This window comes from Zosterops lateralis (assembly GCF_965231275.1).
Source record: "Zosterops lateralis genome assembly, chromosome: 7".
In the NCBI taxonomy this organism is placed as follows: domain Eukaryota; kingdom Metazoa; phylum Chordata; class Aves; order Passeriformes; family Zosteropidae; genus Zosterops; species Zosterops lateralis.
In genome coordinates, this window is record NC_139767.1 from 15,784,826 (window position 1) to 15,803,480 (window position 18,655).

General features: G+C 37.1%; 2 protein-coding genes across 2 annotated transcripts; one reads left to right on the forward strand and one right to left on the reverse strand.

Moving 5' to 3' along the window:
- Window positions 1-221: 221 nt before the first annotated feature.
- FKBP7 (FKBP prolyl isomerase 7) lies at window positions 222-4,826 on the forward strand. The gene is made up of 4 exons (XM_083864887.1): window positions 222-445; window positions 1,796-1,947; window positions 4,015-4,148; window positions 4,454-4,826. The coding sequence occupies exons 1-4, from the start codon at window positions 237-239 to the stop codon at window positions 4,613-4,615; spliced, it is 657 nt and encodes a 218-aa protein (XP_083721013.1). The 5' UTR covers window positions 222-236; the 3' UTR covers window positions 4,616-4,826.
- Window positions 4,827-6,491: 1,665 nt separating this feature from the next.
- Window positions 6,492-13,908, reverse strand: PJVK (pejvakin; the record flags this gene model as incomplete). Its single annotated transcript, XM_083865828.1, has 6 exons — window positions 6,492-6,793; window positions 8,068-8,172; window positions 9,189-9,306; window positions 10,018-10,159; window positions 11,448-11,643; window positions 13,698-13,908. The coding sequence occupies 6 exons, from the start codon at window positions 13,906-13,908 to the stop codon at window positions 6,492-6,494; spliced, it is 1,074 nt and encodes a 357-aa protein (XP_083721954.1).
- Between the last annotated feature and the right edge of the window lie 4,747 nt (window positions 13,909-18,655).

An 18,655-nucleotide genomic window follows, 5' to 3' on the forward strand; every position in this document is an offset into this window, starting at 1 on the left:
GCGGGGCGCTCTGCATCCCCCATGCGCGCCCGGCAGCGCTCCCGGCCCCGCGGCCCCGCGGCGCCTTCCGACGTCCCTTCCCCTTCCTGAGCGGAGAGGGCGGCCCGAAGAACCGCCCGCCCCGCGGCCGCTGCCTGGGCCGTCCGGCGCGACTGAGGCGGAGGGCGGCGCTGGCTCGGCTCCCGCCCCTCGGCGCGGCGGGGACAGTGCCACGGCGGCGGCCTCCTGCGAGCGCCATGGGCCGCGGGCTGCCCCTGCTCCTGCTGCCGCTGGCGCTGCTGGCGGCCCCGGCGCGGGCCGAGGGCGGCGCGGCGGCGGAGGAGGAGGTTCAGATCGAGGTGCTGCACCTCCCCGAGGCCTGCAGCCCCAAGAGCAAGAAGGGCGACCTGCTGAACGCGCACTATGACGGGTTCCTGGCCAGCGACGGGTCCAAGTTTTACTGCAGGTGAGCCCCCGTGGCACCGTGCCGGAGGACGGGCGCTGGGCCCTGCCCGGCGGGGTGCGTGGCACAGGCCGGGATTAGCGGACTCGGGGCGCTCCCGGCCTGGGCACGGCTCGGGGCCCGCACCCATCACATCAGCAGCAGTGATTTCTCCCCGTCTCAACCTTTACTTCTCCTTAGCCGAATGTTGAAGGATGCAGAGTTTCCCTAGGGTCAAGAGGGAGCGCAGAGGCAAAAGGTGGAAATGAAAGACGCCTTTGCTCGAGGCTGGCGGCCATCGCCAGTGAAGGAGCCCGACAGGGACAAGAAACCTCGATAAGCCCACATCTCACATGGGAGACCCCTTTTGGCAGGGTAGAAAAAAAACCCCCATGTTCTATGCTGTAATACGTGCAGAAAAATTCGGGTTGGGAGGAGGAGCTCCTGGTAGGAATGCACACTGGCAATTTTAAGCAGAAAGTTGAATATAGCACGCACTTCCACGTAGTTGGCACTGTGCAGTGTGGCCACATTATTACACTAGTGGTTTGCAGCCTTTTTGCCTCATCCCAGTTGCTGTTTCCCTTTTTGGTTCGTTGTGCCGTCCATTTAACCGCAAAGCTATCATTTAGTCTTTTGCTTTTTCACTTTGCCCCATCCATCTATCCTCAGACAATAGCTTAGCTCATTACAAGATCTTGATCCATTCCCCCCACTCGTATAATTTAAGAAAGAAATGGGTATAGGATAATTCTGCATTTAAGAGTACCATTTCACTTGCATTTCTTTGCCTGTTGAATCGACTGACTGGTACACAGAGCATTGCTTTCTGGATGTTTTGCTCAGTTGCTGTTCGGTGTAGTGCCCTTACTGGGGATGCCTGGTTCGAGCAGAAGCTGCCTCAAGCACTATCTGTGTGACCTGGCCCGAGCGGTAGGTGAGCACACAGTGCTGTAGCCAACATTGCCAGGTTCCCCCAACACACACCTGCATTCCCATCCCATCCTGCAGTGCTGTGAACTGCTGAAGACATTTTCACTTTCTAGTGCTTCCCACATTCCTCTTCTTGGAGAGTTCCTGCAGTGGTACCTTGTTTCTGGCATGCAGTGTACGTGATCAGGAAGATCAGATGTTTTTGTAAGAAATTCAAAAACAAGGGCTTTTTCTTTAAGTTTAAAAAGGATGTTTCCCCTTACATATATCAAGATTTGACCTTAAATTATAAATGTAGTAGATAAAGTGTTTATGCTTTGTATTCTTGCACTCTAAACATTCTTATGTGCTAATAATCTATGTTCTTAGTGACTGCAACTAAAAGTTATACTGATGTAAAAAAATGTATTAATGTTACTCATACGCCATTTTTTTTAATAGTCGGACGCAAAATGAAGGTCATCCAAAATGGTTTGTTCTGGGTGTTGGACAAGTCATAAAAGGCTTAGATATTGCTATGATGAATATGTGTCCTGGAGAAAAACGGAAAGTGACAATTCCTCCATCATTAGCATACGGACAGCAAGGATACGGTAAAAAAGTTTCTACACTAAATTTTGTCTTTGTTTTTTACCCTTTCAAACAGTACAGTATTGTAAATGTCTGTAAGAATTTGTGCTCCTGCTGGAGGCAGTGCAGCTGTGCAGCCCCAGTCTTGCTCATTGCTACACAGTTAAAGTAGTCCTGACCACAGACCCACACCTTGCAGTTCCCATTAGAACTCAGTACATGCCACCCCAATGCATTTTCCCAAGTACTGCCATAGTGTGAAATACTGGCAGCAAGAGGAAGATCTCCATGAGCCATATCAGCATTATTGTGTTAATCTATTAAATTCCAGTCACTGTTGGTTTTTATTATTTGACTCTTACCTGTGTAGCCTTTTAATGACAATCTGCATCTTCTGAGTAAAATGAAATATAATGCAGTGCAATTAATCTAAGTAGAAATAATCTGCTTAAAATAGTGCTTACATTCTGAATAGTTAATGGCTCTCATTATCACATTACACAGTAATTGCAACAGTGCAGTGCATGAAATCTGATTAGAATATAAAATAATTAAGTGTGCAAATTACTTAAAAAAAAAGTCCCAGTACAAGTTTTACGCAGTGTTTCAGCACTCAAATGTTGATAAATTCAGCTCTGACATGAATGTAGTAGTTTCTGTGAAAAGGTAGCTCTTGCTCTATAATATTACTTTGCTACTGATATGTCAGAATTCAGTACATCAGTTTTGTCTTTAATACAGTTTCATACAAAAAGAAAAAACACTGATACAAATAAAAAATGTTCTTTAATACTAGTGTTAACTGTTTTTTCCAGGTAGCACTTGAAGGAAGTAGTATTTTGTCCTCTCTCTCAGCGTATTTCTGCATGCTGGGGAAGATGCCTGCCTAATCTTGAGTTAGAAAAGATGCATGTGGCTTTCTAAATCTTTACATATCTTTCCTTTGCTGGTATGTATATTTGTAAACTACTGACACTGAATTCTAGTATTGTATCTTTCTTTTGTAAGTGGTATTTTAATCATGATTTATATTCAGACATATCTAAAACTTCTGCTTTTCTACAGCATGTAAGGTTTAAACATTTTGAACTCTGAAACCTGCTATTTTTACTAGGATTATTTTATATGGGAAGTGTAATAGTTGTGTTTATCTTCTGTTTACAAACAGTGTAGATTCTTCAGCTTTTCTTCAGTTTATGAAGAATGGACTCAAGCTCAAAATTCTGTGGTTACAATGTCGTGCTCACTGGCTTTGGCAGCTTGCATGTTTGCAATTTAATTTTACACTGCATGATGTCTTTATGCTCTTTTGGCACTATTTTTAGGCCACATTGGTTTGTTGCTGTCTCTTTTCAGTTCCCTTTTTTTGCCAGCTGCATGATGTGGACCTGTGTTTGTAGGCAGTGCTGGTTTTACATTAGATGGCAGAAAATGCTTTGATCCAGGAACAAAGAATTCTAACAGTTGTTTTCTTAATTCAGAGGCCAGACAAAGTATTCCAGTAGTTTGAAGTTTCTGTGGGGTGTTTTGCAAGTCAGATGACTTACATTCTGTTGCTGCTTTTTGAGATGTACATGTTTAACACTATTGTACAGCATATGTAAAATACTTCTTACATATTCATACAGAGTAGGTAAAACATGATATTGTCTGCTTGTTTCCTCAGACAGAAAATGTATAGGAGCATTGATCTACTACTGTTACATTCTAAATCAGATTTCAGATGTTTAATAAAGACATACATCTTAAAACCAGTTTCTAAATAAGCCCTGTCAAATGACAGGCTGTGAAAGAGGGAGAACTTTAGAAGTACTTGTTTTTCATGATAACCATTCACCTCATCTCTGAAAGTACCTGACTGCAATACAGTTTTGTTTCAGGCATGATTAGCAAGTTTCTTCCAAAATCATTTATCTAACACAATGAAACAATCTTCCTCTCTAGATGTACAACATTTAAATTCAGAGTTTTATCTGAATATTAACTCAGCCTTTTTTAACAAAAAATGTTAAAATGTGAATTTATCCTACATGTGATCTCTGCCCATAGTGTCTGATTCCTTAAACACTTTTTTTTTCTTTTATTCATAGCACAAGGCAAGATTCCACCCAATGCAACACTGATCTTTGAGATTGAACTTTATGCAGTAAATAAGGGACCTCGTAGTGTTGAAGCATTTAATCAAATAGACAAAGACGGTGACAAGAAACTCTCTGAACTTGAGGTAATATGATGCAAATAATTTGAAACAAATAATGTATAAAATTATAGGTGTGGCTGCATCAGTTTTGTCTTTACATGAGCTGATCATGTAAGGTTTCTGTGTGCTTACACAAACTACACTGTGCTGTAGTTTGCTGAAATTTGCTTTAATACGTTAATAAGTCTCACACTTCCTGTAGCAAACTGTAGATGTGTCTGCACTGAAATCACAATACATTACTTGTATACTCCCAATGTCCTTGTAAATAGCTAAACTGAGTACTGGCATAAAAGTCACAATTACTGGACTTTTTTGTTTTCCTCTAGATAAGCCAGTATTTGAAAGAAGAATTTGCAAGAGATGGCAAAAAACGTCATCCCTCTGCCCATGATGAAATCTTAGCTGATATATTTAAGAAGAATGACCATGATGGAGATGGCTTCATATCAGCAAAGGAATACAATGTCTACCAGCATGATGAACTCTAAGTACTTTAAAAAAGTCTTCAGCTGTTTTCTGGGCACTGAATTCTAAATAATAATACTTTGTCATAAATTTTTTGTATTTTTTTTAATAGTGGAATCTTTTTATATCTCTTAAGGTGACTGTAAAAATCTTATTTTTAACATTCAGCTAATAAAATGTGTCAGATGTTTCAAAAGAAAGAAATAAAATTGAAGTACACCATGATCTAATATTTGTGGTTCCTACAACATGTTCCAATCTACAGTATTGCTCAGTAGTCTCTCATTTGGTGAAATACTGATGAAAATAATTATTACTATTCTATTGAGCACACATTATGGTAACTTTTGACATAGCTAGAATGTAACTGATGAACACTTCTCTGTAAAATATTTCTGTAAAATTTCCCTGTAAAATAAAAAGGGAAAACAAAATCCCAGGAATACAACTCTTCAACCCCTGCAGGCTCCTAGCCTAGCTTCTTGAGTAAAGACCATTTGCAGTAATTAACTATAACAGTCCTTAAAATAGGCAAACTCTGTCTATGGAATGTTAAGATAAAACCAAAAATGTTTTTAGAACAACTTAAAATAACCTCTTTGATGTAATATTAACATAAAGAATCTAGTGTTGAAGAAAAAAAAATTTAACGAGTTTTCAAACTTTAACTTGGTAAAATTACCAAGTTAGCCAGTTTATTCAGCAGCACCAAGTTAAAAAGCTGCACTATCATGATTTAATTGAATAAGGTTGAGGATGATTTGAGATCCTATATATAAACATAAGTAATTAATTACATGGGCATCATTCTGGTTTTCCTCACTGGGAAATGCAGAGAAGTAGCAATAGTTAATAGACAGTACTTATATCTGTTAACTATTCTGCTTGTGCAGATCACATCGTAACACCTGTCTAACATTCTTCACTCTTCTCACATGAAAAGCAATGGCTGATTCATTTCAACCTGTAATAATCAGATGTACACAGGTGGCAGCACAAATGGAAAAAAGCTTCCATACCTGGGTTACCCTTGAGAACATTTTAAAAGGTGTAAAAAGGTTTCTTGCTCTGTCAGTGTAAAACAGTGTGGTGAGAGGATTAACAGCACCCTGCCCCACAGCCCAGTCCCAGCCCTGGACACAGTTTCTCTGGTGTTCCAGTCCTCAACAGACTCAATTTCCTGAGGCTGGGATGCACCTGTTAAAGACCTTTATTCCCCCCTGAAGTCTTGCTGGACTAAGCAGTTCCATCATTTTCGTAAGCTTCCAAAACACTTTCTGCTAAACAGGTTTCTCTCTGAGCACATAAAATCAAGAGCAGCTGTGACATAAAATCCAACTGCAGCAGGTGGACTGGATGGTACTTTTTAATAATCAAAACAAACTTTATATATGGCAACAGCATTCTAATATGAAACTTCCATCCATAGTTCCCGTTGTTCCCTTTTGTAACTGAAACATTAGACTGAGCTAAGTTTTAGCATGTTTTTTAATCTGACACTTCAATTAAACATTCATGAGAACACTAAATTATTAACAAAAATTCTCATTTAACCATCATAGGCCAATATAGATAAAGGCAACATTTGGGGTAAGTTTCTGTAAACTTTTAAGTTCTAGCATGTATTTTGACATTATGAAAATACTATTTTTAAAGTATGTTTTTCATTATCATAATAATGAGAAGGTTCTAGGAAAAACAGCAATGTCAGGGAATTCATGTGCATTTTAAAGTAGAGGTCATGATGTGAAGCAAAGAATTTGAAGATAACATTGTACTAAAATGTTTTGCACTTCCACTGTTTTGCATTTCACAACTGGAGATGTTATTTACCAACTCTGAAAAGTTTGTGGCACAGTTAGGCCCGTGTCTGTGACAACAGGCACTTACCCAGATCAGTTACTTCATTCTCTTATGCCAGAGGTCAAAACAGGGCACGGCATGCAGTCGTACATACTTCTGTCCATTAAAAGAACACTCCAGGCATCCATAGACTGTCTCCCTTTTAGAACTTCCCATTCCACAAAGGACACAGGGCCCTTTGGGGATGTTGTTATTAAGTAAATTAATTCGGATATGAGAACCGTCTCTGAGATAGCTTGTAGAGAGATCAGTCATGCTTGCAGCTTTTTCATAGTAATCTGCAAAAAGGTCCTCCAAGTAAGGATCAGAGTTAGCAACGATTTCCACTACTCCTTTATCTGAAAAAGAACACACAAGAAAAAGAAGCAGTGATTTGTTACTACGTTATGATCTCTTGTTTTAAAAATGTCGGTTTAATTATAACAAGAGATTCACAAAACTGTTCTAAGCATGCCATATAGATTACTTTCCATCAAAAACCCTGTGTGATGGAAATTTTTCTTCAGCTTTACTTAAGACACTGACAAAAGCCAGAATTTTTTGTCTATGACCTATGTAATTATTTTTTAGAAATATACCTAAAGGGTAGGCATGAGGCAAGCTTCTGAGAAATTGGTGCAAAGTCAAACCATGGCTGTGTACTTCCCTGTTTCTATTTTTGCATTTCTAGTTTTATTTTCTAAACATTGTAAATTCACTTTTATTTCCTATTATTTACAAAAGAATCCCACTAATATTTAATATGTTTAGAAAACTCAGAGGACTCCTTGTTAACCTCCTAACAGATTTCCAAGCATCTACATGTGCCAGGTATGAACTACCTACCTTTCCCTCGCTCTTCAGGGACTGACTAGATTGAGTGAAGAACTTTTAGGCAGCTACAGCTCCTGACATGTATCATACCCACTGAAGATTTATTCCCCTAGTGTGAACTGGAGCAGCACAGAAGGCTTGGTCCATAAAAGTCCTTTCATTGAGAATGGGATACAGTGGAGAAAGGACACCTTTACAGAGCAGCCTTTGGGACACGTTTACAGTTCAGCATTTATCTTCATATTCAGATCTGCAGATTTCTTAAGTACTTGGACCAAGGAGTCTTACAAGTTTAAGATCTTGGTCTAAAGATGCATTTTTGTTGGATGCTATGTTCATATTAGAATGAAAAAGAGGACTATGATGGTGTCCTGACCATGTCCCTGCCATGGGAACATAGTGCCTAAGGAGTACACTCAATTATTGCAGTTAATATTGCTTAGTATTTAAACTTACAGCTTTTGCCCTCAAATATTACTATAATTCTAACTTGCATTGTATAATATGAGCTGTAAATGGCAAACACATGAAGGAGGTTCAATGTTAAGTTAGCTGTGTAATTACTCAATACTGGTTTATCAACAGCCATAAGTTTTAAGATCTTTAGTGTTTAATGAACAGATTTGTTATTTCTGAGAGACAGGTTCTCAAATGTAAATTTTAATAATTCTATAATCATTTCAATACACTAGAAATTGAGAGGTACATTTTCTGTCAAAATTTTTTCTTTAAACATTCATCTTGCACAGACATTAAAGAAACAAAGGAGTGCAATGTATATAAATATCAAAAGTCATACTTCGATGAAACAAATTATTCTTTAATCTCCTTAATTTGGTCAGTGAAGATGATCCAGATTTCTCTCTTTCAAATCCTCCTTTTGCAATTGGAGTCACACAGAGTTCTGTAAAAATTAAAAGTTTTTAAAAGGACTAAATATAAAAGCCAAAATTGACCAACCATTTAATATGCTTTCTAATCAATAAAGTTAACAGTGATTAAATTTAGCTTTGCTAATGTTTTTAATGCCTAGTACACCCTAGTACAAGTCTGCACACAGTAATAGCCCACAGAATCAAGTAACACAGATTTGATGGGAATTTTAAACTGTCGGTGGCTTTCAATCAACATCCTCAGAGCCTGTTTTGGTTCATACACTACGATCATGTTAAGGGGTCAGGACAGTCAGTATTATACCAATGGAAGCCCTGATTCTGAAGGACAAACATTTCTGTGGTCTTAAAACTAGAAATGAAACAGTAAGCAAGGCTGTGAGTTCTGTACTCACCACTTCCAATACTGAATCAACTATTAAAACTTTTTTTAAATAAAAACAAGTATCATCTATGTTTCTATCCATAACTTGAAAGAAAAAATGTGAAGTAAAATCCAAGCTATGCAAATTTTTTTTTGTTTACAATTGCTGCAATTATTTCCTCCTAAATAGCTTTAGATATTTATATGTGCAAATGGTGTATCTGACTGAAATTAAATCCCCAACAGAAAAAAAAGTTATTAGTTTAGAAGTTCTGTACTCTTTTTTCTTTACTTGTATCTCTGTACAAAACTGTATCTTGTATCTTGTGCAAAACTGATCAGATAGTCTCAGAAACCTGTTTCTCACCAGCTAGAAATATCACTAAGTGAGGCTTTTTGTTCCATGCAACCACAGAATTTAAAAAATACAAAGTCAAACTAACTTTTAAAAAATGTTCCCACTGCAGATTATTTTCTAGCGCCTGCCTTGTTTATCTTTTCAAGTGCTATTTCTGTCAGAATGTCAGAGTACTTATGTGCATAAAATTAAAGCATCCCATTGTATGGAACCAGGGCTTATGTATATCAAGAGCAATAAAACAGTTTTAAAAACTTAGATCATTATAAATAATAGCAGTAATGACAGTAATTCACATCACTTACCGAAATTACCATCCAAATGAATGTAGAGTTCAAATACACTAAAAGCAATAGTTGTGTGTGCAGGAAAAACAATGGCTTTGTCCCGCCCTTTATAATTCTGATCTTCAATTATGTGAAACTATAATTTAGAGAAGGATGAAAAGAAAAAAAGTTACAAATTGAAATGAATAAATAAACATAATACTAATCTTAACTTCATATACTGAGAATTATAATGCCAAGGGGAAACTTTGAGAATGAAGATCAAATTTCCCAACTAAAGAATTTTTTATTAACTACTTTGCATTTTAATAAATTTTGATACAGAGAGAGTAATTTGCATGACTCACTGAAAATTATGTGAATGATTTATAAATACAAGAAAGAGCAAAGTTAGAAGACTTGTAGGTTTAATTATTCAAACACATCAAGGGGAAAAGGAGGAAGAACATAAGACAGGGAGAGTAAGATACCAAACCTTCAAATAATAACTTGAAATTCCAATGTGTTACAAAGGATGACCATAATAATGAAAGAAAAGTTATACATTTATTAGAAAGTCAAACTAAGAAGTAGTAAACTCCACATTTTTGCCAAGGCTTTGCCCCAAGCAATGGCTCGCTGTCTAGCCATCCTTTCATGCATTTCCTACACCTCAGCCACATAAGCACTGCTAACAAAAGACCAGCTTTTAAATCACTTTACATCAGTACAATAATATTGATTTACTTCAGATTTTTTCTGAGCTTACATTGTAAAAATACAATTAAATAAAAAACCATAACATTTATAAAAATGAGCTTTTTATGCTTGATCATTTAAGTCACAGGACTTTATCAAACATATTTACCCTCATTGTCTCTCCACGCATTCCAGTATGGACAGTTAATGAGCACTGCCTTGTAGTTCGAATACTTTCCATGACCACACACAAAATTTCCATCCTACTTTTTCTCGTTTGATGGACTAGACAATGATCAAAGTTTATTTTTCTAAAATCAGGAGGGAGGCAGGAAGGAAATTCAGACATAATTAGCAGTTTATAAAGCAGCTAAGTAACTTTAAATCAGTAAATAAATCATAGCAGTGAAACAACTGACCAAGGACATCTCTGGGAACTTAATAATGGTTTTCAGTATTTGGGAACAGAAGAACTAAAAAATTCAAGGAAAGCCAGTATTGTACAGATGTTAGAGAGGATGTCTGGGACACCCTGGAAAATTCAAAGCCTGTCCATCTGACTCTGGTTTTAGTGTCATTAACTGAAAAAGCCCCTATATCACTTACAAACAATACTGAACAATCATGAAACAAGTGTTTGTAGAAGAATTTCTACAAACAGTGGCAGTTAGTTCTATACCACTGAATCTCTTTTTCAGGAGCCTAGATCCTCTTTCCTCATCCCCACTTATTAATGATAATGTTCGGAGGTTACAAATAAACCAGGAAAAGGTAGGTATAGAATACAAAATGGCATGCAGTTCTTGGTAAATAACAACAAGGTAACAATATATATTTGCAAATGCCAAATGTGCATCATGGATAGTAAATAATTTACTGGCATGCACTGCTGGGACTCACTGGGATGACATTGTTACCAAGGGACAATCTTTGAAATATAAAAAAAGAATTATACTTAGAATTAGAGAATTAGTAACATCATGTTTCTACATGTTTGACATCTGTGCTAGCACCACAAGTTCATTTTCAGTGTCCACAACTCAACAACAATGTTGGTAAAAGAGACTGGAATTAAAAAGTCACAGAAGGTTATGGAAAATTCAAGTAGATAAACCTGTTTTGCTTTTTGGAGAAAAGGCTGTATAACAGCTTCATAAAACCTCAAAGTACCTACAATGGCAATAATATATATGGCTCTCTAGTTCATCATAGGCAAAGAACTCCTATTTCTGAAACCTGAAGTTGGGTAATGTCATTCAAAGTAGATTTCAAATTTTCAGTACTATTGTATAACACAAATAGGAGTTTGGATGGACTCTTCCTATCTGAATTTGCTGGTGGTTTTTTTTTTTGTTGTTGTTGTTCTGTTTTGTTTTCTCTGAGACGTGCATTGCAATTCAAAGAATTCAGAAAAATTGTACAGCCTGTATTATACAGGTAATGTGTCTAATCCCAGTGACCCAGCCTGATACCCTTGAAAATATCAGATGGTGACTGCTACTGATTACTGAAAGTAATCAAAATCTAACCACATCAGACTTTCAACCTAACTGTATGAAATGGAATTATAGAAACAGAAATCAAAACACAGAATACAACCTTGTAGTAAGTTCTTTAAGTAATGTTGGTACTTCAACTTCGTGTTTGGTCACTATGCCAAATGAAGCTTTAAAGGCAATAGAATCCGATCCAGCAATATCAAAACCAACATCGTTCATTATCTGGTTTCCTCTTTTGCCATTAAGGGAAACATCTGATTTGTCTTCATAGTTGAGCAACTGGTAAGATGAGACACCTGAGTAAAAGAAGAAAACCTTGGTGTGATGAAAAGTCTGAACACAGTATTTTCACACAGCAAGAATAAATGGTACCATTCCTACTGTGCTTAACCATTTTGATATGAAATTCAGAGCTACACTGAGTGCTTTTTAATTGGTGTTACTACTGATGAATGATAGAAAGAGTACATAGGAATGCTGGGTTTGATGAGAGCTATTTTCAAATTTCTGTGTTCACCATTCTTCTCCTCAAGTACTTGTACCTGTAGCCATAATGTTGATACAAATTACACTACAAATGTAGTGTGTTCTGGCTTTAATGACAGAGGCTCTGAAACCCAAAATGACTCGGTGGAGGCCACATAGAATATTAAAACTAGGAATAAAATGAAAGCCACTGTATAAAAAATATTAGAGAATTCTGAATTTTGTCTAGATGCCATACAAAGATTCTAATTTTTCTTTATTTTTGTAATACGTAAGTGAGACATGGGTGTGGCAATAACATTAATTTTGCTCAGTGACTGTGTCAGTTTATTTTGAGGGAAAACAACAGGTTGATTCTGACTTGCATTCAATCATTGTACAATCAAAAGGTAGGCACCAAAGCATCTCTACAAAAATGTCTTTATAATATCAAATACATTTCCATTACACTATCAGAAAAAGTATTAGAATGCATTGGTTACCAAATTAAAGTGAACACAGGGATTAGATTTCCAAATACATCAAAGAATCTGGGGTTCACTCCTTTTTTTGTTTTTAATCCTTTGGAGATATTAGGATAAACTGACATTATGAAGTCACCTACTATGAGTCCTGTTTGTGTTTATTTTAAACCAAAAAGAATGTTCATGTATTTTTCATAATTCTAGAAGGATTGGAAATGCTTGTCTTTGTCACATAAAAAAGGAAATTCAATTACAAACCTCTTTGCTTACGTTAAAGGACAATACTTTCTGCGCATGATATTTAACCTTTACAGAAAAGACTAGTAAGGTTTTGTGAGACATTTTAATGAGATTTTGCAACCTTTTTCTTAGACTTTTTAATGAGATTTTGAATTATTTTCATTCAGGACGAGACAGCTGACTTCTCCTAAACATAAGACACAGGATTAAAATTTTTCTTATCATGCTTGTGTCCTGAAATCCCCCCTTGTGGGATCAAATGGTATTTCTATCTTCCTGTGCTCATACTAGTTTTTCTTAGTAGAGTTTGATGGACTAGACAATGATCAAAGTTTATCAGTTTATAACTGATGCATTTGTTGTGCAAATAGTATCAGAAATAATTTTGTAAAAATTGACATCTTTAAAAAAAATAAAGTAATGAAAGTGTTTTGAGAAAACAGAGCATGTAGACACGAATTACACACTTTCCAAAGGAATGTACAGGAAGATATAAGCAGTATAGTTCAATTTTGCAGCTCATAATTCTCATAGAATCTCTTCAAAATTTACGTTATTGCATAGAAGAAGGCAAATCAAAACAGTTAAGCTCTTTAAATACATCCCAAAGACTGCAAACATGGAAAAAGTCTTATGAAAATCCAATTACATCAGCCAGATGTAATAGTTGTTTTCAAATGCTTCTGCCTGTGCAGAGCTCAGTTCAGCACCAGTGGCTGCCAGCATGGAACAGCTGTGGAACTGAGGCCATTCTTACCCACTGAAAAGTGAGTATGCAGAGAAAGGGATACGTTTCTAAACAAATTTTATGTAGCAATTAATCAACATACAGCAGTACATCTGTCAGGAATTTTTGGTTTGCAAAAAAACAAGGCTTAATTGAATTTGTTTTATATTAGTCCAGAAAATATCAAGGCACTTTATTATAAATTGCTTTCTTTTCTTACTCTTTTCCAGAAAGTCCTTTTTTCCCCCCTTTTTTCTTCCTATTTTGATTTGCACTTTTTTTCTTAAATATTTGTTACCTGACTAAGCAAGAAAAATGTTATTACCCATTTACTAAGGAAACAACCTAATACCTGCACAGTTTAAACTATGTTTACTATGTATTTACTAGAAAACATGCATTTTTCCACTTTGAAGAAAAAAAAAAAACTTACCTGCAGAAATTTCTTTCTCCCCTTGAAGAATGTCTTTTAATGTGAAAGGTGTTGAAGCAAATTTAGACTTTTTGGAAAGTGAACATTTTCTTTTTTTAATTACAAGGCTCAGAGGTTGGTATCTGTCAGCTTCACTGAGGCTGGGCACTGGAATTAATCTTCCTCCATCACCAACCTGTTTAACAAAGTTTTTGGTTGCAGCAGCAAACATATTATGACATTAGTAATGATGATAATAAAAAGCTCGGTATTAAGTGTAGCTTCCATACATCGAGCCCATGTTCAATCCTTTTTATACTGTTCTTGCAAACAAATTAACATGCTTAATTAAAAAAATATATAAAATCTGTCAAACTGCTTTTTTTAAAGACAGAGTTATATTTCATTTTTAAAGAATCAGCAGCATCTTAGCTGCTAAAGTTGTATGGTGTACTGCTTGCAACTTCTCTCAGAGACCTTCAGCTAGGCTCTCTAATTCTGCATGATGAATAATGAATTACCAGTGTAAACTGAGAGGGAAACGGTGCCCTTTCCTTGGCAGTTTATTGCCACTATTTAAAATCAAAATTTACTGTCATAGTAACAGAAAACTACCTTCCATAACCCTCAACTTCTCACTAGGAGTTATTGGTGTACTGCTGTTTGTTGGCTCCTTGCTGCAGCTGAATTCTGGTGTTTTAGCAGCACCAACAAAGCAGCCCAGACGTGCTCTGGGAGCATGCTGGACTTACACTTTGATGAGCACTGGCAGCCCTGGGAGCCGGTGTTGCCTTTCACAGCACTGGCATAACCTGCCTGGGAGAGCTGTGCTGGGGGCTGAGCACTGCCTGGGCTGAAGTGTAGGATCAGAGCAGCCTGGGGCAGGGGGGAAACACCAGTGGGCTCTCATCACTTGTTATTTATCTCCTATGGACTTAGCTGTCTGTGACCCAAGGGCTAGGCTTGAGCTGCATGCATTTAGATCAGACTACTGAAAACCTCATTAAATCATGCTAAACAATAAAAGTAAAATCACAGAAAGAAGTGACACTATTGATAAGGAATGAGGAGCAACTCAAGGATCCAAGATATAAAGCATCAGTGTAAAAAGACAGAAAATTGTGAAGAGAAGAAAGACAGAGAGTAGACAGTGCTGTGGAGAATCTGTGAGAGAGGCAGAAGGAGTTGACCTCATATAAACAATTACTTGATTTTCTAGTAAGAGTTATGAACACAGAACTAGCTAAACCTTGTTCCACTTCTTCCAGAGACTCCCTTTGCAGTTACAGTAGGTAAAGCATCAGCCACAGGCTTGCAAAGTTACACTTCAGTAGGAATATTATCTCTGGTTGCCAGGTAACAATTGGTTTGATTGGCTTGTTTTTCTGAAGTAAGATTTTCATGGGAAAGTATTTTAAGGGCTGTTTTTATAATATAAACACTTAATTAGTAATTTATCATGTGTCAATACTTCCATAATATTTTTAAATGTTCAGAGTATCAGGAAGTCCAACAAAATGCCAAAAAGAGGAGGGCATTACTTCAGCTATCTAAGAAAGGCTGCTGGAAAGGAAAGGCTGCTGGATCTTTCTGCTTACTCTAGAGGGTGCTGAAAAATCAAGTCAGGTTAGCATGGGAAATGCTGCAGTTAATTCTGGCTGTAATTCATACTCACTATCTGAAAAACCCTGTACGTATTTCCTCAATCAAAACACACTATCAGAACTGAAAAGCTTTCAAAGGGAAGGAAAATCTAAGAGAACTCTAAAATGAAAGTTGCCTATTGATCCTTGGTTTAGATTAATCCTGTGTATATATATATATGTTTGACAGGATACTATTTTCCCTACAAATTATTAAGATCAGCTGGCACTGTTTATTCAACATGCATTTGTATTTTTCTTACTCAGCATGTGGTCATAGATCATGCTCAATCTGATCTAGCTCTAATTTTGATAATGAATAGTTTCATTTAATATGTTTATGTGCTATTCGTGTTACTCTAACACTCTATAATCCATCATAAATGCTTCAGCAGATGTTAGTGTTGTCTTCATACCACAGATCAAAGAACAGGAGTCCAAATACAGTAACATTGCCATGTTCTGAAAACATTCACTAATTTGCACATCCAAGTGAAGAAACTTAAGGTATTTCCCTGCTCCTCCAGCACTAGATACTTCAGTACTTGGCCCATGAGTGTACTTATGAGCTCCCAGTGTTTCTGCAGCCCTGGCGTGCTCTCAATAAATTAAAAACATTTAATATCAAAGTGCATAAGTTACGCCTGAGTCAGCACTGGAATAAAAAATTCTTGCCCTGTCTCACCAAGCTGTGCAGATGAAAGTCTTGCTCACATTTGCTCCCTGGGGAGGATCTGTGCTGGAATGCTCCCCTCCCCTCAGCACAGAGCCACATAAGGGCACTGACAAGGCTTCCCCTCTGCACCACACACAACCCTCCACAGAAGAGCAAGGGGACTCTTCTAGCCTGATTATCTTCCCCTGGAGGGAAGAGCAAGAGAATTTATTTCCTACAAAAGATGAGTTCTCTTTTTTCGGAGAGGGTCTTAGCCATGAAGTAGTAACACAGCAAGTACTGGCTATATATAGTTGAGAATATTTTATGCTTAAATACTGTATTTTTTTCCTTACATCATATTGATATGAACACAGAGATTTTTTAAGAGTAAAACCTAGAGGACAACCCTGCTCTCTGCATAGCATTGGAACATGCAGAAGGTTTTTGTCAGCTCATAGATAATTCCAAAACGATTTTTGGTGTAATATTAGATAGTTATCCTACATTATCCCTTGCAGGAATGTTGGTCACCTGTAATCAGAGAGTGTCTAAAGAGGCATTTATAAGGTGATCTAAGGTGGTGCAAACTAGAGATTGGTCCAAGGAACTGAAAATGTGGAATTATTTCATTATTTTCAATCCAGAAATCTTAAACCATCTGTAATCCACTTGAACTGATCTTATTTTAATTCATTTCTTGTCACAGTCAACCATATCATAAGATTAGCATGATTAAGCAGTCAGCTGAAGGGAGAAATCTTAAGAGTCAACCGACTGGATAAACTTAGTTGGTGTTTCACTTGAAAGGATTAAACCCACAATCTACACCAAATGATGCTGGTAATTTGTTTAATATCTTCTTAACATACAAAAAGAAAAAGATGCCATCAGTTGCCAGATCTCCTGGCAACTGAACAGGAATGCATCATGTACACTTCAACTGCCTTTGAAATATATTACATTTACCTACAGATCTCTACAAAAGAACAAGTGCTAGAATTTAACATAAAAAACCCAGGAAAAGAATATATTACTGAAAAAATGACTTGCAAAATTTCATAACTTTCCAGCATATGGCTTAAGTATTTCCCTAGAAAGACAGGATCTGTGCAATATAGACACTGTGATATTTCAGGAGATAACAAAAATAACATTTTATGAGACAAAATATGGTCCTGATTACATACATACCTTTTTTCCCCCCCCTTTTTTTTTTTTTTTTTTTTTTTTTTTTTTCCCTCAACAACCTGAGTGGGTTTAACAGCATTTCACTTCTTTTTTGGTTTTGAGGTGGCATCTGGCTAGAGATTCTCATGTATGAGCAAAACAGGCCAGTTTAATACCATGACTTACATAACTTCAGAGCTCCTGGAATACAGATTCTGGTGATTCTTTCATATGCTCTTCCACAGACTTACCTTTCAGGTTCCAGACCTTTGTTCATGTTCGCAGATTATTTAATCTGTTTCATGTGCCCATCTTTAGAGTGTATGAGATATCCCAGATTTTTAATCTTTGTAATTGCCCCAGTATTAATGGCAATATATTCAATGGACAGATGGATGTGTTAGCTGTGAAGCCTTTACTAAAAGGGAATGCAAAAGTAGTCCTCCAGGGACAGATTTGCCAAGACAGTATGTTTGCATTTACACGTACCACCTGTGAGGGGCAGGCACAGCTTTCAGCTCTCAGTCTGGCAACTGACAGCATCTTTTTTGCTCACTAACAAGATATTAAAAAAATTACCAGCATAATATGGTGCAAATTTTGGGTTAATCTCCTAAATACCAGCTCAGTGTATCCAGTCAGTTAACACTTAAGATTTCTTTTCTCCCTTCATCTTACAGCTTTCATTTGTTACATAAACATTACTGCATACAACAAAGCTACTTTTATCATGTAGGATTATTATTAACTGAAGACAAATCTGGAAAAAAACAAGTCAATGTGGCCTAAAGTGTGTTTAATGCTTCCTTTCCTTTGAAGGATGCTGCCCAAATGGCTAAATCTTTTTTAACCAGCATCTGTCAGTAGGTGTGCCTCTGTGAGAGCACAGCTTTGTGGGCTGGCCCATCCACTTGTATGAGGATGTAGAACTGTAGATGCTGCTGTGCCACTATATCTGAAGAAAAATTAGAAAACAAAGGATTTTTCTACTATGTTATACTCACACTGTCCATGCTAAGCTGTCTGGTGTGTGCTGGTACAGTTATATCTATATAAAACTTCCTTCAGTCATAGACATCTTGTTCCTTGCTGCTTCTCCTTATGTTGTAAACTGAGCAGCAGGACTGTTTTTATTTTTGGAGTTGACACTAGGTGTTCTGTGATGCTGGGCAATTAACCTCTGTCTATGAAACTTACTGTATGTGGCTGTGCTAATGTGTCACTTCTCAGGGAAGGATACGGCAAGAACTGATTATCACTATTACAAAGTACCCTCAGATCTTTGGATATAGAGTATTCATAAACAGACAAAATTAAATCAGTGTCTGTAGGGCATGGAAGAATTCAGCATCCTCTTTTATAATCACCTCTATGTTTATTCAGCCTGTTCCTTTTCACGCTACAAGAATATGTCTTCATCTAGTTTCCTAATTCTTTCTTTTCACACATGTAGCCATAAAGAGTAGACTTGAGTGTTTTCCAGATACTAAATATTTTAACAGACAGGTGAC